Genomic DNA, 19,619 nt, shown 5'->3' with positions numbered 1-19,619 from the left:
GTTAAAATTCACATTAGGTGTTTCGCATGTGAAAAATAAATCTTGGGTATATAAGTGATTATAAGTCCTAATTCTAACTTGACTAGTCCTTTGGGATGTAAGGTAGCACCTTGTCCCTAGTCATTACAGTTTGGTTGGTCAAGGTTAGCTTTTGAGGTACCTGACTGAGATATAGAATGATTTTATCAAGAATGTTTGATGGAGGATGAGGTCAACTAGCACTTCCTTGTCCCATAATCATGGGATGGTGGGCGAGAATATAGTTCTCATAAAAAATTTTTTAAAATAGTTTATTAACTCTTTTTTTTAAAATAGTTTATTAATAAATGGCCTAAGGCCACTAGTAAAACCCATAAAAAAAAATAATAATAATAAAAAAGAACTATGGGAGTTTGACTGGACGGTGAAAGGTCACATCTAGATGAAGATAATAATTAGATGTTTACCTATTAATTTTCTTGAGCTAACATAATGGCATTTAATCATGTTCCCTGCCATCAACTTTTTGGTTTCAAAATCACTAGGACCTATAAATTTCTGAAGTGTACAATAGCTCATAGCAGGACCGCACAATTGGATTAATGTTGTCAAAAGAAACTACATCCTGCAAATACTGTGACAATTATGAAACAAGTTGCAGTCATGTACATCAAAGTGTGCCCCATTCTTGTCAAAAAAGAAGAAAGTGTGCCCCCATTTTTTGTATGTCTTGGGATTATGTTTCATTTTCTATTGATGATCCAAAGCTGAAGGCTTAAGAATGATCATCAGTAATATCAACGTTCTCTTTGAAATGTGAACCTAATAATTTGCAAAAAGGAACCTGTAAATTAAGCTCAGCTTTGCTTCAATTGGTCTCAATATATGAGCGTATGAATGATGTGTTTTTGCACTGCTATGCCTACTCGGATTTAAATGTTTAAAACTCAAAAAAAAAAAAAAAATCAATTACTTTTCACACATGAATTGTCTAATATATTGCATGGCGATGTACAAACTATTGGTTGTATATAATGAAAAAAATATGGAGCCTAAGGAAAAGCATTTTCTCTTAAAGAATCAAGGACTATTAAATTTCCAACAATCATTAGGAATATGGAGACCTTCGATCACAAGATGCTCCACCATATTATTTTCTAATTAACTAATGGTCTAGCCAGATTAGATGCAATGTCTTCCAGGAAACTAGGTGGACAAAACATTGTGCACTTGCCATGCAGATGCAAGTATTATAGGCCTCCCTTTCCATCCAAGGAGAAGGCAACCTTTCTCACTAGACAGAGTATAGCCATCAGAGTCATAGACTGATATCAACATCTTAGCTTGACTCATGCACTTCATTCCCATTACCTGAAACCCGGCTCGGCCTAATTGTCTTCTCCATTGATCTATCCTTTCGTGCCTCTCAACCCTATTCGTGCCTTCAAAAGCAACAATGTTGCGAATTTCCTCTGCAAAGAGAAACTCTATCTTCATCCTCTGTGCACTATTTCGTGGGAGGCTGGCCTCGAGGGAATCGAAAATTGCAGAATAATAGTGTAGAGACTCAAGGAATCTCCCAAGAAAAAAGGGTCCGTTATGGTTTGCATCTTGCTCTACAACTGTAAGCACAGTCGGACGTAATTTCTTGATTGCTTGTAGGATTGCTTTAAGAGACCCTCTACTCTCTTTAACAAACTCGTGCAAGTGCATGATGCTATTGACAAATAGTGTTTCCCCTTCTCTCAAGTTTAGGTTCTCTTTGGTTAGACCTGATGGCGTCACTGGCCCTGATATCATGTTGAATTCTAGTGTTAGTCCTAGTGTGCTAGCATCATCTACAAGAATTTTCATGCTTACCTCAAGTTCTGAGAGATAGTGCTCACTGATTAATCCAGTGATTCTGAGATTTGGAGGACCCTCAGGCCTTGATGCAAGGGTTCTAATTAAAGAAGGCCATTGAAGGGTATTCTCCATTCCTATATCCATGATGTGCAAGGAATCCTTCCCTTTTGCTGCTTGACATATAGCTTCATTAGCAGCCATAAAGCCAAAAGCCATGTATGGAGTTGTTTGATAAAGGAGTTGGAAGGCTTCTGATTTCTCCTCCCTTGTGATCAAAGGTTTCTCCTTAGCACCATTTGTGAATGTCCCGTTTGCATTGACATTGTGGAGAAGTGATAGCCTAGACTTCAATCCTGTTGCAAAGCAGTAGGAGACTCTTTGCAGTGAATCACCCCAAGGACTTGCTGAAACCCATATTTGTTTGAGTATTGAGTCTGCAAGTTGAGTATCCCTGCACCCAACAGCCTCAGCGCAAGCCAACAACAAGTGCACCAAATGAAGCCCTTGTTTCAAATCACCATGGCTCACCTCTTCTTGCACACTAGGCACCATTACAGGATCAAGTACTCCAAAATCCTCAAATGAGCCACTCATTTCCAATCCATCTCCGTCTATCATCATTGAAGCATCACCATAAACATCATTCACCAAAGAAAATGTTTCCATCTCTTCTTGGAACAGATTGAAATCATGTTGCAAGTTACTACATTCTTTTTCATAATGATCCATGTTAATACAACTATCAACAAATTCATCTACCTCTGGAGCTGGCAAACAGGGTATGGTAGTGGTATTAGAGGGAGAACATAGTTCAAGCTCATTCAGTAGCTCATCCTCCCACTCCCACTCACACTCTCCGTGTTCTTGCTCAACTCGTGCTGGACAAAACCTTCGAATGGCCAGATCATGGTCGAGATTATCATGCATGGGGAAGGACGACCAGCCATTCAAGGCTGCCATTGTTTGGGGGGAGGAATGAAATATGCTAAGAGTTTCAGACTTAACTCTTATGAGCCTTGGTCACAATACAAAAGTGTCTAATATATAGCGCACAGATCCACTATTTAATATTTATTTTTGGCTAATGCATTTATTTAGTATATTGAGTAAGAATATTCTCCTTGTTTCCAGGGGGGGACATATGTATTACTATAAAAACAAACAGATTTTATTGGAGAGTTCATTAAGGACAGAAAGAAGGTGCATTTCATACTCTATTGTTTAACTTTTATCTTGATTTTTTTGCATCATTAACTGGTAAATTAAATTCCAAGGGGTTGCCTTAGTGGTTCCTAAAACCTCATGATATTCATGAGATCCTGGGTTTAAAACCTCTTGTTAGTATCTTGGGCCTACTCCCATAGGATTCCTCCCTGTAATAACCTAGTGCGGGATGGTGGACTACATACACCCGAGGGAATAGTCAGATATTTGAAGAGGTTTGAACACTTTTGTTTGTCAAAAAAAAAAAAAAAAAAACTAGTAAATCATTGACAATGTATTATTTATTTTTGAGAATTGCACCTAGTTATTGAATTTTTTCCTAAAATTTTCATATTAATATTGATATAGAAGTAGCTCCATTTGAAGACAAGTCACATGAATTTGATATTGAAATCTTGCTCTTGAATTGGCAATGTTGCTTGATAAATTAATGGCAAAGGGTTAGGTAGTTTGTTTAGAAGTGAAAGGACCTTAGACAGTAGTGGCCCGCGACATAATTTGTGAAGGAAGAATTGGGAAGGGTTAGTTGTGATGTTTACCGTGGCACATTGTTAACCATGAAAAGACATTGATTTTCGGTGAACTAAATGTGCTAGCTGAGCCAAGGTCAATATCATTTTATATCATTAAATGTTATTTTACACCTTTTAAGTTTGAAGTCGTTTCTAAACCAATTCTTCAACTTTTAAGACATTCAATCTACATCATCGACTGTTATAATGATGTCAACACATCATTTAAAAAAAAAACTGTTCATCTCATTTATTCATTGACTATTATAATGATGTCAACACGTCATTTAAAAAAAAAAAACTGTTCATCTCATTTATTGTTCAAAACGAAGTCGCTTTTGGGTCAGTTAATGGCAAATTTTTGGAAGGAACACATAGACATTATTGTAAAACTTGAGGGTGTATATTGTAAGTTTACGTAATCAATGGATCGGTTTAAAAGTAACTTCAAATTAATTTAGAGGGTGTAAATAATGTCACCATTTTTAGATAAGACCATAATTCTTGTGGGGAAATTATTGTATACTCCCGAAGTACCATAAATGCGTACTCCCTCCTCTCACATGAATGGTGGGTCCCACTAATTAAATTCATGGTGGGACCCACCATTCATGTGAGAGGAGGGAGTACGCATTTATGGTACTCCCGGAGTACCTAATAATTTTCCATTCTTGTGACTATCTTCGGTAGTTGCTTTAATTAAGCGTATCAAATGTCATATATTTTGGTTTCTAATTAATATTATTACTCATACTTTCAAATGCAATGCACCAAAGAGGATAATAAATTTGCAACTTGAAAAGAAAAAGAATGTACTTCATACATCTTTTGGGAAAGTAGGCGGTCATTTGTCCTATGTTTTGGTGCCTTCATTATCAAACTATTGAAGAATCATATAGAATTACATGAAGGTGGGTAAAAAGAATTTCAATTTGTTCTTACATTCATTATTATATACATGAAAAGATTAGAAAGTCTTAACTGTAAAAATAGCCGGCCTTAAAGACAAAATCTTTGGCCGGTTACCTCAACCAATCTGTGTACAAATTCTTTATTGGTTCCATTTGTTTGTCTCACAAGTCATTCTCAGTCCCATAGTCGGCCAACAAGCAATGAGACATTGCAGGTGGCCTAGTCTGTACTAGAAGAAAAAGAAAAGAAAATAATTGGACTGAATTTATAACTAAAAACTTGTAAAGTCGTACATGCACAAACAAATTCTCACCTAGACCATGTTATGAGGAATTACTTAGTTTTAAACAGTGTAATAATCTTCCTGAATTTTCTCTATTGTGGTTGAAACTTCCACCAAAATTCATGCAATAGATGTGCAGTTGAACCACTGGCCAAACTAGTTTAAGATGGAAAAACATACTTCTTCAATGATTTGATGTCCTATTTAAGACCAAAACGGTGCAAGAAAGTGATAACAAAGACTAGCCCCAAAGTTAGTTTGTGATGTGAAATTGTGGTTCCAAATTGATGTGACTCTCACCAAGATATGGCACCAATGTAATGGGGTCTAGACAAGATTGATGGTCAAGAGTCAGCACAATTATTACTACTACTACAGTAGTATTTTCAGGCACCCCATTAAGCTAGCATTGATGAAATCATTCAATTGAAAATCATTTGGCAAAAAAGTAATGCACACAGTTATGAGTCTTTTTGTTTGGTGGAACATCTCTTCGACTCCATGGAGAGAATTTAAATAAATTTTCCACCACCACCACCACCACCACTACTATTATTATTATTGGAGATATTTTCATTCTTTAGCAAATAGGGAAGTGAATTTGAAACTAGATTTCAATATAAGAAGAATGGAATAATACCACTAAATCATAAGACTCATAAGTAATTATTAGAGAATAATTTAGAGATAATTAAGTTGGAGCTTCAATAGGGATGCGCATGAGTTGAGTTGGGTTAGATTAGTTTTTTTTCCCCCTTTCTTTCTAATTTATAATTATTTATTTATTTTTAATTCAATTCAACTTCATTAGATTGATGAATCTTCAACCAACCCAACCCAACCCAACCCAACCCATGATAACTCTAAAAATTAAACCAACCCAATAGAACCCTACAATGATTGAGTTAGGTTAGGCAATTGGGTTGTGGTCATTTTGTTAGGCTTATTTAAAAATGTATTTAATTTGATTCAATTATTTAAGCTCTTTATGTAATAACCCTAAGTGTTTGTGTCAAAGTGTATAGGTAAGTGTGTGTCTATTTAAGAATTGTTTCAACTCAATTGAGATATGCATGTTTCTTTGAGTAATTTTAGGATCATAACTAATTCTATACCCATTTTCACATCTATTTTATCTGGCAAACTATGGCTAATTACTTATCACTTTTTTTTAATATAAGAATTACTTGTCACCTTCTTTTTTTTATTTATTTTTTTAACTTATAATCAATCACATTCACTTCACATCATATAATTGTGAAAATGGATTGAAATTTGAATTCTTTTTTCTGTTTCTTTTACTTTGCAAGCCCACGAACTTAATATGGGTTTTGTAACTCAACTTTAAAAGCCCAAAGTTCCACCGAAAAAAGTGTTATGCTAACTATTGCCGACAAGAGATTAGAAGAAATATGCCCACAAATCAGAACCATAAAAAAAAGAAAAGAAAAGAAAAAGTAAAATTTATAGCCACAAATCGCATCACTATTCACTACCCGTAACCGACAAGTCATTTAAAATATAGCCACAAAATTTTTCATCCTTTATTTTTATTTTTATTTTATTTTTCCCTTCTCCAGTAAACATGCAATATTAAATCACAAAATTTATGATATTCTTATAGTATTCAAGGTTCATAAATAAATTAGTTTGTAATCTGTAAAATGCACGAAAAAATTTAATAAAATATGATATATATTTTTTTGATAACCGATTAGTTTGTTTTGGGTAAACTAAAATTGAATCATTGTCTAAATTTTAGGAGTTAGATTAATATAATTAATATTTAAGGGTTAAATTAAAATTAACCCATAATTGAAAAACCAAATTTTCCACTACTAAATAAATTCTATTAGTTGTAGAATAACCCAATGAGTAGTGAAAAAAGAAAAAGAAAAAAGAGAGTTGTGGAATAGAATATATGTCTGGAAGTGAAGCCCAATTATTTCTGGGACTATTACACATATATGTTCTCTACATGGCGCAAGTTTTAAGGGAGTATAGTTTGGAGGGTAATATTAGCCATATTTTGGCTTTTTCATGGATTTTGGTAAGTACAATTAGACTACTTGCAAAATTTGAGGATCCATGAAGAAGTAACGTGTTGACCACTTTCACGCAAGTGGAACCATGTCTGCTCCTCTATATTGCTAAATCCGTGGTTGAACCCATGTTTAGTCCACAAATGCATGCTACTTCATTTATTTACTTCTCACGAGCTTTGTCACATTTAACAGCTGCCCTAGGTGATGTTTTAGCATAGAAAGCTCAGCTAATTAAGTTTAGTCAGCATATTTCCTTAACCATGACTTAACCAGTTCCTATTTTTTACCTAAGCAAAAACAAATCATAAGCTATCCCTTGGTTTAAAAACAAATCATAAGCTAATCCTATTCAAATTTGGGCCCTATGGATCTCCCAATTCCAAAGCTATATAAAACCTCTTCATCAAGTCTTGCATTAAAAACTCTCAATACACCTCAGCTAACCATACTTCACTCCAATTTATGAGTAACTAAGCTGCAGAATATTAAGGGTTTGGTGTAAACGTGTGGCAGCATAATAGAGTTATCTTTCTCCCTTATAAATTTTTTTATAAAAATATAAATTTTTTTAAATGATTGAGCACTTTATTTTAAAATGAATGATATTAAAGATACCACAAATTTTACTATAAACTTACAAACTGATATGTCACTAATTACTTAGAAAAGTAATTCAAACTCTTATTAATTAGGTTGTTGAAGTTCATCAATCACAATCATTATCACATTATATTGTGAACATTTTGTAGTATCTTTAGTATTTTTTCTTTTTCATATCTAACATTTTGTAAGAGACCAATAGAAATTTAACCTAATTGAAACCCTAAAATGTTTCAAAAAAAAAAGTTGCAAATGTGTTATATCATCAATGATGACCAATCTTCCCTAATAGTTTGAGACTTTAATTTTTGTAAGCTAATCACCTATAGAGCTACACATCAAATAATATCTATCTATCTCTTCCTCTTAAAAAGAAGATATAAAATTAAAATTTAGGTTACAACTTTTATTTTATTTTATTTTATTTTATTTTTTATAGAAGAATTTAGGTTATAACTTTAGTTAACTATACGTAGTCATCTATCCAAGTTAAAGTAAGTTTCTTTAAAATATATATATATATATATATATATATATATTTATATAAATATATTTAGTTCTTTTTGTTAAAATTTATACTTCAACTATGATATTTAATCCTCTTTATGAAATTAACCTTAGTTTAGTAAATATTATTCATCAGTTTCTGAATATAATACATCAAATTAGTCTTAATTTAATTTGTATTAAATAATTTTATTTAATTAATGTTTACATATAAAAAATCCCACATAAAATTTTCACCTTAGACCTCAAATTATATTGGGCCACCCTGTAATGGGAAGGTTAACCCCTTCTTCCTTATGGCTAAATCAAAATCACTTTGCCAAACTTTGCTTCCAAAGATGTGATAGAGGTATAGCGAACCTTGAAGATGGTGCACTCCCTTTGGCTTTTGCAAAGACAAGATATTGACTACTCAGTATTGGAATCTTGGCCATTTCCAACATAATCAAACTAATCTCCAATATAAAATAAGGGGAGAAACCTACACCAAAAATCATCAAGGCACTCATCATACCCAACAGATCCATCATATACCATTCTGTTATCATCTCAAAACCATTTCATTTCCCAAACAACAACCTAGTGTCTTATAATAAATCATATGTAGCATGCACGTACTACTCATATTCTCTTATTTCATAATCTTCCCTCCTTTTAAGTTTTTTTCTTCTGCTTTAAGATCGTCACTCACTGCAGCAAAATACAAATTTTGATATAGTTGAATAGGGAATCTTTTCATCGAGATTAGTAACCAAATGAACCAAGTGAGGTATTAAAGTGATTGAAAATATGGTAAAATTGATTTGATTGAGACTATATAGTCTATATGGTCTGCTGGTCTAGATTCGATACCTCGTCTCTGGGTTAATGTCCAATTACTTATGAAAAAAATAAAAAGGAAATATTTTTCACATTTGAATTAAAATTTTTTTATGGCATAATGAATGATATTTCCTACAGCAAAACAAGATTCTCACGGCGAAGATTTTCGTTACTAAGATTTCCTAATACTATTCCTAAGATTGTCTATCACTAGATGACAAATTTAGCTTATGAATCCTTTTTTTTTTTTTTTTTTTTCTTTTTTAAAATTAAAGGAAGATATGAATATAAAATACAGAGATATTCTACACCAAAAAAAAAAAAAAAAAAAAGGTAATTATTATCATCATATTGGGATTCTTAACTTCAGATAATGCTGGGCAAAAATTGGATTTAGTATTTCTATGCATTGGACTTGTTTTGATGTGAACGTATAACAAGTGTTTAACACGCGTCTGCATCTCAATAGGTACAAATACAATACACAAGATCCAAACCAATTCCCCAAATGTAGACAAGTCACTTCTTATATAATTGAAACTTAAGTAAAAGCAAACAATACATACTATTGACAAATTATACAATAAAGGTATACAAAGAAAATGTGATAACCCCAACTAGATTGAATATATATATATATATATATATATATATATATATATAAGAACTAGATTGAATATGGAATTGAATTACACAATATATTAGTCCAAGTTTGGTTATATAAAAAATTAGAAAAAGTCTTAATTATTGTTTGATTAGTCATCTTGGGTGCAGTAAAGATGTGACTAATCCTTAATTAGGTTATAATTGTAGGTTTCAGTTAGCTTAATTGGTAAAATCTCTTATGGTTGAATAATAAATTTGGGATTCAATTCCAACCTACACCAAAAAAATTGATTGATATCTTGATTTAATGATAAAGAGCGCAATTATCGTAAGCAACCACCACAGATTGTGAAACTCTATAATAAAAAGATTAGGTTATAATAAATGGTATTACATCCAATCTAATATTAATATGTTGCTAGGACATGTGTTGAATTTACAGCAAATATATTCTAGGTCAATTAGGATTAGTATAGTGCAAACGTGACTAATGCTTCATCGGGTACTATTTTCCTTAGAACAGATAAATTATTTTTTCACACACATGTTCCCTACAAGCTTTTGAAAAATAAGATCTTTTTTAGGTGTAGAATTTCTAAAAATACTTTTGAAAACTTAAATGCAATTATAATAATGTAATATGACAAGACGAATCAGGAGGTAGTTTATGAATAAAATTTCTTTGTTTCAAAAGAACAATATCAGTAGTCTTACATTCAATGTCTAATAATACAAATCATATTTCTTCGATCATTTTGCAGCAGTAACCTTCTATCCCTTTGGTATATATTTAAAGAATTAAAAACCCTAAAAACCAAATGAAGAACTAATTCGGATAAACAATCTTATTTTTCCCTTGCTACAATCATTGTTACCATATTACTAATTTCCCTCAGTTTTGCCTACATGCATTACAATTTACCATCAGTGGATAATTCATACCTAGACTTTTATATATCAAACTTTTATTGGGGACTACTCGGAGATGACCTCTTTCCAATTTCATTATAAAAATGTGTTAAATTTCGTGATGAAGGATTTTGTTACATACATTTAGGATTAGTTAACCGGCTAGCTGTTTTATAAATGTTGCCAACCACACCTCTATGTTCTTGTTCATGATGGTGCTTGCTTCTAGAGTAAGCCACACTAGTTTTATATAGCGTAAAATTCATACCTCATTAAAGAACTTGTTACATGCATTATAAATGTGATATGATATATTAAAAAAAATTAAAAATATGAAGAATGAATTAGAACATAAATCATATTATAATCATATTATATAATAAAAGTTGGACTTAGAAATTATGGTTATGCCAATTTTTGAATAAATTTATTCACTTAAGTTTTTAGATAAAAACAAAAAGTTTTTGATCTTTATCAACTTCTTTTGATAAAGCAACAATAAGAGAGAGTTTGGATTACGCTGAAATGAAATTTCATCGTGTTTGTGTCTCTATCAGTGGGTCCCGTGAACAGTTCACAAGACCCATAAATTGTCTAATTTAGCAAAATTTTCATTAAAACTAGGTCCCATGGCACTATTCACACATTTAAAAATTATTTTATTACAGTGTTTTCAGTTTTCAGCAAAAAGCGGTATCCAAATAGACCCTAAGTGAGCGTTTGGGGAGAGCTGAAAGTGGCGTTTCAGTTCTGCGTTTTCATGCTTTTTTTTTTCCCTGCGCGTGAACAATAAAATCACTGTGTAGGGGACAAAAAAATACTGTTCACGCACTGTTCATGGCTCCCACGACACTATTCACACATTTAAAAATTATTTTTGCTACAGTGTTTTCAGTTTTTAGTTTTTAGTTTCAACAACAATAAGTTCAATCCAAACGGACCCTAAGTGTTCTAATGAACTTCCTCTTTTTTTTTAAAAAAAATAAAAATTTATAAAGTAACAATTTTACTAGCTTACGTTAGTATTATTATTATTTTTTTTGGAATAAAAATTTATCCTACATCATCTATTTCCTAATAATAAAGTAACAAATTTAAAAGTATTATTTTTTTCTTCTCAATTTTTTTTTTCTTTTGGAATAAATAACAAACAAATAGCTAATATTTATTAACTTTCACGTAAACTACAAAAAAAAAAAAAAAAAAAAATTCTAATTACAATCTAATAACATTAACTATTTTTTGGGGATAAAGTAAAAAAAAAAAAAAAAATGTAATTAACATAAACTTCTTAATTATGTAAACTCCTTCTTTCTATTCATATCAAGTTATCAACTTCTTCACAACTTAAAATTATCTAATATAAAAGTGGAGGTATATATACTGTTTGGTATATTTTCCCATTTTCCTACTGTACGGTTTCTTGATGTATTTTTTCCTTCCCATACTTACCTTACCTATGAAACTTGCATGTATGTGTTTGCATTCTTCTTTTGTTTTTTTTCATAAAATTCCCTTCTTTATTTATTTTTTCATCAAATTGAATATGTTTTGTGTGCGGGTTGCCTTTTGTTTAAGTTATTTTTGTTAACTTTGATCTAATTAATATTTTTATTATGGTCTTTAGAATCAATTGTATATCTTCCATAAAAACTAACAAATTAATTTTAACAAAAATCTTATTCACTTTTTGAAAGATCTGTTTTCCAATATGTGTAGATCTCACAGGTAGCCATGAGACCAAGATTTGAGCATCCAAAACTATGATAATGAATATCACTCCACAAAGAATGAACACAAAAAATTGATTAAATATAAAAAGGGTAATGTAAAAACAATATAGATATTTAAGGTGATGTGAAATCTTTATGACTTCGCTGCCTCCCTCTTGCTATCAAAGTTAATTCAATTTTTATGTGAGTATCTTTACTTTAACTCTAATTCTAATTTTTTTTTTTTAATGTTTAGAAATTAATATTGTTTGTAATTATTGAATTCAGAGTTTCTTTGTGTCTATATATTTATGTGTGTGTTATTGTGAATTTTTCTTTCAATTTTTTTTTTTTAATTTTATAAATTTGGGTAGTTTTAATTTGTAAATTCAGGATGATTTCTATGTCAATTTTAATCATAATTCATGCAATAGTAGGGTGTTAGATGTTGATATTAATTTTATGCTTATCTACATTAATTAACATAAACATCTTAGCATGTTTAATGTTGATATTAATTTGATACTTTGAGATGCAAACGCTTCATTATAATTAAATATAAATGTTATTATGTTGGTATGTTATAATTATTATTTGTTGTTCCTCACCCTACTTCAGTACTAATTGTTATAACTAAAAGTTATTTCTTAGTTCGACCGGGTATAGCATTTCTCTTCAATCATTAATTAGTGTTTCTCAATAAAATTATTCATGTTATAAGTTTGTGACCAAAACCATGCAAAGCCTGACCCGTTTACTACTAAAAGCTTTTAGAAATTTAAAACTTGCCACAATCTTTAAAATATTTTTACTATTTTATTTGTTATTAAATTTAATTATATTATCAAAAATTATATTTTAAAAATTATATATAATTCTTTTATTAAACCGTGCATCGCATGGGCATAATACTAATAATAATATAATAAAAGCTGGGCTTAAAAATCATAATTGTGACAAGTGACTGCACCAAATTATAGTAATTTTTAGATAAAAACAACTTGTTGGTTATTATCAATTTTTTTTGTATAAAATAACGAAAATATTTTAACAAAAACATGCAACCTACATTCAATAAATGCAAAATTTGAAAAAGATATTAGCATTTATATCTTTATTTATTTACGCTATGAAAATTTCTATAATCCTACTAATCCTACTGACATATATGTATTTTAAAAGATAAAATTTTGTAAACTAAATCATTATCTTTTGAAAAAGAATTATTTTAATCATTTGCACTACTTCATTTTCTTAAAGACCAATATCAATTTGGTCTCATCTATCATACTGTCTACTTATGCAAAAGTCTATATCTGTTATATATGCCTATCCTTATCTAAAAATAAGGTTATCAACAATTTTTTATTTTCATATTTATCTTCAAGTATATTTACAACTTGAGATTAGATCATAGATTTTATAGGGAATAATTTGATGAGATTTTATATTAGAGTTTAAGTTGAAACTCTACTATCTCTTACTAGTAAAAGGTCTGAAAAACTTATGTATATAATTATTTGCAGCTAAGCAATACTTAAAGGATGCCTATAATGAAAGCTACAAGTTCTCTTTTCCTCTCTAAGGTTATTTAACTCTATCATTTCTTTTTCATTTCTTTTTCTATTTCATTAAACACACATATTTTTGATAGGGTGAAATTTGATGTCTCCTCCCCTCCTCCCTCGTTTTCAAAGAAAAAAGAAAAGAAAAATCAATTCTCATATAAGTCTCTCTACTTTTATTTTTTAAATATTTAGTAATTTAGGGTTTTCTTAATTCTTAACTACTAACTGTTTGTATATATATATATATATATATATATATATAACAACTAACTATTAAATTGAGGTTACCACTTAAATAAGTTTTCAAATTTTTTTTTTTTTTGTCGTTTTTAATTATTGAATTCAATATTTTTTTTCATTTAAATATGCAGTGGTGATTACTTGAGCTTTAAAGCTTAATATATATTATTATGCAAACTCCCTTTATATTTTTTTAGGCATTCCTTTTTATATTAGTTACATAGTTATCTACCATCTTCCATTTAATTAATTTTGGACTTATATACAACTAAAAGAGAGACTAGGGATTGTTCTAGCCAAAAAAACAATTTTTGCTAATACATTTTTAACTCTCCAGTGAAAGTCAATACCATTATTTTGGATTGCTTGGATGCATCCTTGTGAGTCCCCTTCCATTATGCTTTCTTCAAAAGGGAGGGATGGAGCTAGCGACACTGCCCATTTCAAAGCTTTAGATGCAATCAACATTTAAAGCTAGTTGTTCTGGATCCTTAAATACAACTAATTAGTTCCATTAGCCTATTATGTGAAGACGCAACACGTACCTTCTTCACCAACTATAGATAATTGCTTAAAATTACACTATTGTCTTAATTTTGTTAGACATTATCACATCAATTTGTGTTTATTCTTGCAATTACATGTAAATATGTGAGTTAAAAGTTTTCTTTAAAATATACTCCTTACATGTTTTTTTTTTTTTTTTTTTCCTCTTGTAAGATATTAAAACTGATCAGCTAATCATAGAAACATACAATTAAATAAGGGCGGTTTGATGCATTTGAGGGCTTTAGGTGAAAAAACTAAATTGAGACCTTATATATATATATATATAATTTAAATATTACTTAAATTCTATTATCTTATTTTAGATGCAAAATTACTAATTAACCACGTAGAATTTATTTTTTCAGAAAGCCAATAGACACAAAATATTTAACAAAACTTTTCACACTTGATATGATAGATTGATTGTGATAAGTAAAAATGTGATGCTAGTGGTGTCCCTGTGAGAACTAGTAAAAGTTTGCCATAGTAAAAATTTGTCAATCAACTGTTGTGAAATTTTATGTATTGTTTTTATTTATTTTTTTCCTGAGAAATGCTACATTTATAACATTGTCACAACAAATCCTAAATATTAAGTTGTTATTGATTCTAATTTGAACCCACTACTAACATTATTTTTGTGCCCACCAATAACAACCATAAACAGCTTGACATTTAGGATTTGTTGTGAAAATATTGTAGACGTATTTCTCTCTCCCTCCCTCCCTCCCTCCCTCTCTCTCTCTCTCTCTCTCTCTCTCTATTTTCATTTGATAAAAAAAAAAAATTTATTGTTGGCTAATATTTGGATTTAATTGATTCCATTACAATGAAAGCAATAACTCTATTGGTTAAAATTTGGAGGTCTTTTTCTACCTGGGGTCTTAGACGACTGCCTTATTTGCTCATACCATAGAGCCGGTCCTGCATCCAAGAAAATTCAAGGGTTAAGATCAATTGAGGCATATTTTTTGAAGAATTAACAAGTCAAAGATGTTTAAAAATAAAAAAGGCAAGAAAGAAACTCATTCAAGCCAAAATTGGAAAAATCTTGCACTGTCTCAGTACTTTTGTTGTAAACTCTTTGCCTAGATGTCTGATTAACCTGATTCTTGCTGCTACAGTAAGAAGGTTGATCTAAACACTATGTATAGATGTTAATGTGATTGGAATGAGGAATTAGAGAATGATTATTCAGAAATACATGTTTTATTCTTTGTATCACTTTGAATAGATTCCATTGAGTGGTGAGTGTGTTGAACCTTGTATCTTTGGTGATTTCTTTTTGGTGGTGATCTTTTTGTATCCCATTGGATTTTTGCTAGGTGGTGTGGTGATTTTATTATACTTGTGTGTAAGTCCCATTTCTTGTTTTCTTCAATTCAAAAAAAAATTTCCCGGTAGCATTGGGTCAAAAAGGGACTGCTTTCCTGCTTGTTGCATCTGTCTCTACACTATGGCCGCTTTGCTTAAGAATAAGATACGTACTGGCATAGCCCACATTTAGAACATATTGTACATTTTGTGAATGTATTAAACTATTAACCATTGTATTCTAATTATACATCGAGATATGACGGGGGGATTCACATGTAGTAGGGCCCGGACCATCTTTTCTCTTTATTAAAGTTAAATTATTTCCCATCTTTAATTTACATTCTTCTTTACAAATATGGTCCGAATTTTCCACTTCTTTTTGGGGTCGGTCAAAAGATTGACAAAGTGGAAAAGTAGAGGTCAATTTTACGAGGGAGAAAAGGTCATACTATGATGAATTGTTTGTGATTTTGACACTTACTAACCACTTTTCTCCAATACTCAGGATCAACACATAATATAATTATGGGTTTTAGTTAGTTTAATTAGTAAAGTCTCTGATAATTGAATAAGAGATCTGGGTTCAATCCTCACCTATACCAAAACTGATTAGTATCTCTGTCTAATGATAAAGAGTATCATCAAGAGCGGACGTTATAACTTAAAACTCTTTAAAAAAACAAAAAAAACACGTAATATAGTTCCTAAATAAATTTAAAAAAAGAAAAAGAAAAAACCAAGTGAAATAGTTGTGGGCCTTGTGGCTAAATATGTGGTTTTAGAATTTTTGGTAAGACCCCACCAAGAAGTAGAGAAAAAAAAAAAAGAAAAAATGTAGATTTTGAGAAGTAATTCTTAGATATTTCAAGAGCACAGCGATGTGACACTCCATTTTTTCACATTTATGATCACTTAAGAATAGGATACTGGCATAGCCCACATTTAGAATATATTGTACATTTTGTGAATGTATTAAACTATTAACCATTGTATTCTAATTATACATCGAGATATTACGGGGATTCACATGTAATAGGGCCCGGACCATCTTTTGTCTTTATTAAAGTTAAATTATTTCCCATCTTTAATTTACATTCTTCTTTACAAATATGGTCCGGATTTTCCACCTTCTTTTTGGGGTCGGTCAAAAGATTGACAAAGTGAAAAGTAGGTCAATTTTACGAGGGAGAAAAGGTCATACTATGATGAATTGTTTGTGATTTTCACCCTTACTAACCACTTTTCTCCAATACTCACATCAACACATAATATAGTTGTGGGTTCTAGTTAACTTAACTAGTAAAGGTTTTAATGGTTGAATAAGAAATCTAGATTCAATCCCCGCTTATATCAAAAATTGATTGGTATCGTAATCTGATGATAAAGAGTATCATCAAGAGTGAATGTCAAAACTTGAAACTTTTTTTTTTAAAAAAAGAAAAAAGTAATATAGTTCCTATCAAAAAAAAAAAAAAAAAAAACACATGAAATAGTTGTTGGTCTTGTGGCTAAATATGTGGTTTTAGAATTTTTGGTAAGATCCCGCCAAGAAGTAGAGAAAAAAACGAAAAATGTAAATTTTGAGAAGTAATTCTTAGATATTTTAGGAGTACAACGTCGTTGTACTCGAAAAATACCTAATCATTTTTGGAAAGGGGAGAGAAGAGTAAAAGAAAGAGAAAATAGAGGAAGGACATAGATTATCAAAGTGATTTAATATAAGTATCTCCTAGTTTCTTTTTTATTTTATTTTATTTTATTTTTTAAGTATCTCTTTATCCCAAAAAAAGGGAAAAAATTAAGTGGGATAGGACTCGACTTAACAAATTGGCTAAGTCAGTGGGTTCGTGTTCACATAAAAAAAAATAAAAATAAAATATTTAAAGAGAATATAATAATATATCTCATGAGAAATAATTAATTGACATTATAAACATATTACAAAAAAAAAATTAAAAAAATAGTTAAGAGATTTTTTTATATATATATTAAAAAAATAGTTAAGAGATAGTTTCAAGTTAAACCTACATAATAATTAGAGAAAAGTTACACTCTGGTTAAACAATAGATTCTCATTAAATTAAATCCTCACATTCACGGCCTCCCCTCTCCTTAATACCTTCTTCAACTCTCCACTAGAAGTCTAGCTAGGACCCATCACTTCGAAGTTCGAACAAAACCCAATGATGTTGTAGATTGCTCAACATCGAGTTGACCTAATATTGCTACCACAGCATAGTCAAGCACGCCAGAGCAACAAAACTATTATGAATCAAGTAAAAGGTCCACGAACTAGTCAAGCACGCTAGAGCAACAAAATTGATCGGTGTTTTAGTTTAATAATAAAAAACAATATTTAAGAGTGTTAGAGATATATATTAAACATATTAGCCTAATGTAATAGGTCCAAGTCCAATTCTGCTTGTACTATTTAGTCTTTCTCACACTTTATATTGTTAACATGGTATTAGAGCTAGGTTTCGTTCTTGGCATCAAACAAACATCTCTAGCAAGCAAAGAAGATTCTCACGTGCACATCACCATCATAAGTCACACGTTTGTCTGCTGGATCTAGACTCCACGGCATCTCGCAGCCACCATGGCTCTATACTGTGTCAAATTCCCCAACTAAGCAAACCATGACTTAACTTTTCAGATCTCTACACATCAAGCCTTCGCCTGTCGAAACCGACCCCACAAACATGCTCCTTGGCCTCCCGTGAGGACAACACAGAAATCTGGTCACCCAAAGCCCTGTCACGTGCCTCCACGCGCCTCAGTTTTCACCAAAAAATACCCACGCGCCGCCTCAGATTCCTGACTTCCAGATCGTCTTCCTAGTACACGCGCCACCATGACGGCCTCCTCGTTCACCGATCTACAGAACCTGAGATTCTAGCCCTCATCCGAACTTACACGCGCCTCCACATGCCTCCCTAGCTTCTGACTTTTCCTCCACGCACCGGTCAAATCGCAGGCTCTTGCCACGCGCCAACAAACTACTGCTGATGTCATCTGATGTCAGATGATGACGTCATCATTCCACGTCAGCAGCCATGCAAGCACCTCCACGTCATCAGACACGTTATCTAGCCACGTCAGCAGTGTCGCCTTGTCAGCACCACGTCACCTGCTGACCGTTGATTCGGCCGAACTGACCTGGACCACCCGGATCTGACCCGTGAGCACTGACTTTTGACTTGACCAGGATCTGTTGACTTTGACTTTTTGTGTTGACCTTTGACCAAAGTTCTAAATTTCCAACAAAGCTTATCTTGCTCAGTTTTTCATATAGATTCCAATTTTGGACTCCGTTTCTTCATTTGAAGCTTTGAAATTGGACAATTGACACATTCTTCATTGTGGTTTCATCAAAAGGCGTTATTCATGGCATCTCCAAGTGATCTTCTCATACTTATCCAACCTCAAGTCTTCATCGAGCTTCCGCCTTGAGTTTGAGGGTGGGTGTTAGAGATATATATTAATCGTATATTAGCCCAATGTAATAGGCCCAAGTCCAATCCTGCTTGTACTACTAGTCTAGGGCTTAGTCGCCTCTATATACATATGTTAGGGTTCATTGTAATACAGGTTATTGTATTACACTCTCTACACAATAAAGATATAGCCCTTAAGGGATTCCTCCGTAGATGTAGGCCGTCAAGACTGAACCACGTAACCCTTGTGTTCTCGATGTTCTTATTCTATGCTTCCTCTTCCGCATCCACTCTAACATACACAACATGGTATAACACATCAATATATAAACTATTCAGTCTTTCTCATAGTTTATATTGTTAACAAAGAGAAGAAAAGAAAAAAAAAAAAAAGAATACTTGGTGTAACTCTAAGAATATTACACTATTCAATATTGTTTTATTAGATGCGGATTTTTGATAAATCTATTGCTGGATTACATTATTTTTATATATATTTTTTATGCTTGCAAAAATTTCAAGATTAAATATTAATAACTATTCTATCAATCA

At 31.5% G+C, this 19,619-nt stretch overlaps 1 protein-coding gene across 2 annotated transcripts; it reads right to left on the bottom strand.

Moving 5' to 3' along the window:
* Positions 1-963: 963 nt before the first annotated feature.
* Positions 964-2,834, bottom strand: LOC115987153 (GRAS family protein RAM1-like). Of its 2 annotated transcripts, XM_031110631.1 has the most exons (2): positions 1,866-2,834; positions 964-1,769 (listed from the first exon to the last, which is right to left on the bottom strand). In XM_031110631.1, exons 1-2 carry the CDS (start codon positions 2,782-2,784, stop codon positions 1,186-1,188), a joined length of 1,503 nt encoding a protein of 500 aa, XP_030966491.1. In that variant the 5' UTR covers positions 2,785-2,834; the 3' UTR covers positions 964-1,185. The 2 variants fall into 2 exon arrangements, with proteins under 2 accessions (XP_030966491.1, XP_030966490.1); XM_031110630.1 differs by having other exon boundaries at positions 964-2,834.
* Positions 2,835-19,619: the final 16,785 nt, after the last annotated feature.

Source organism: Quercus lobata, chromosome 4 (genome assembly GCF_001633185.2).
Source record: "Quercus lobata isolate SW786 chromosome 4, ValleyOak3.0 Primary Assembly, whole genome shotgun sequence".
In the NCBI taxonomy this organism is placed as follows: domain Eukaryota; kingdom Viridiplantae; phylum Streptophyta; class Magnoliopsida; order Fagales; family Fagaceae; genus Quercus; species Quercus lobata.
Note: the sequence above shows the minus strand (reverse complement) of the source record. Positions and strands in the feature narration are given on the sequence as shown.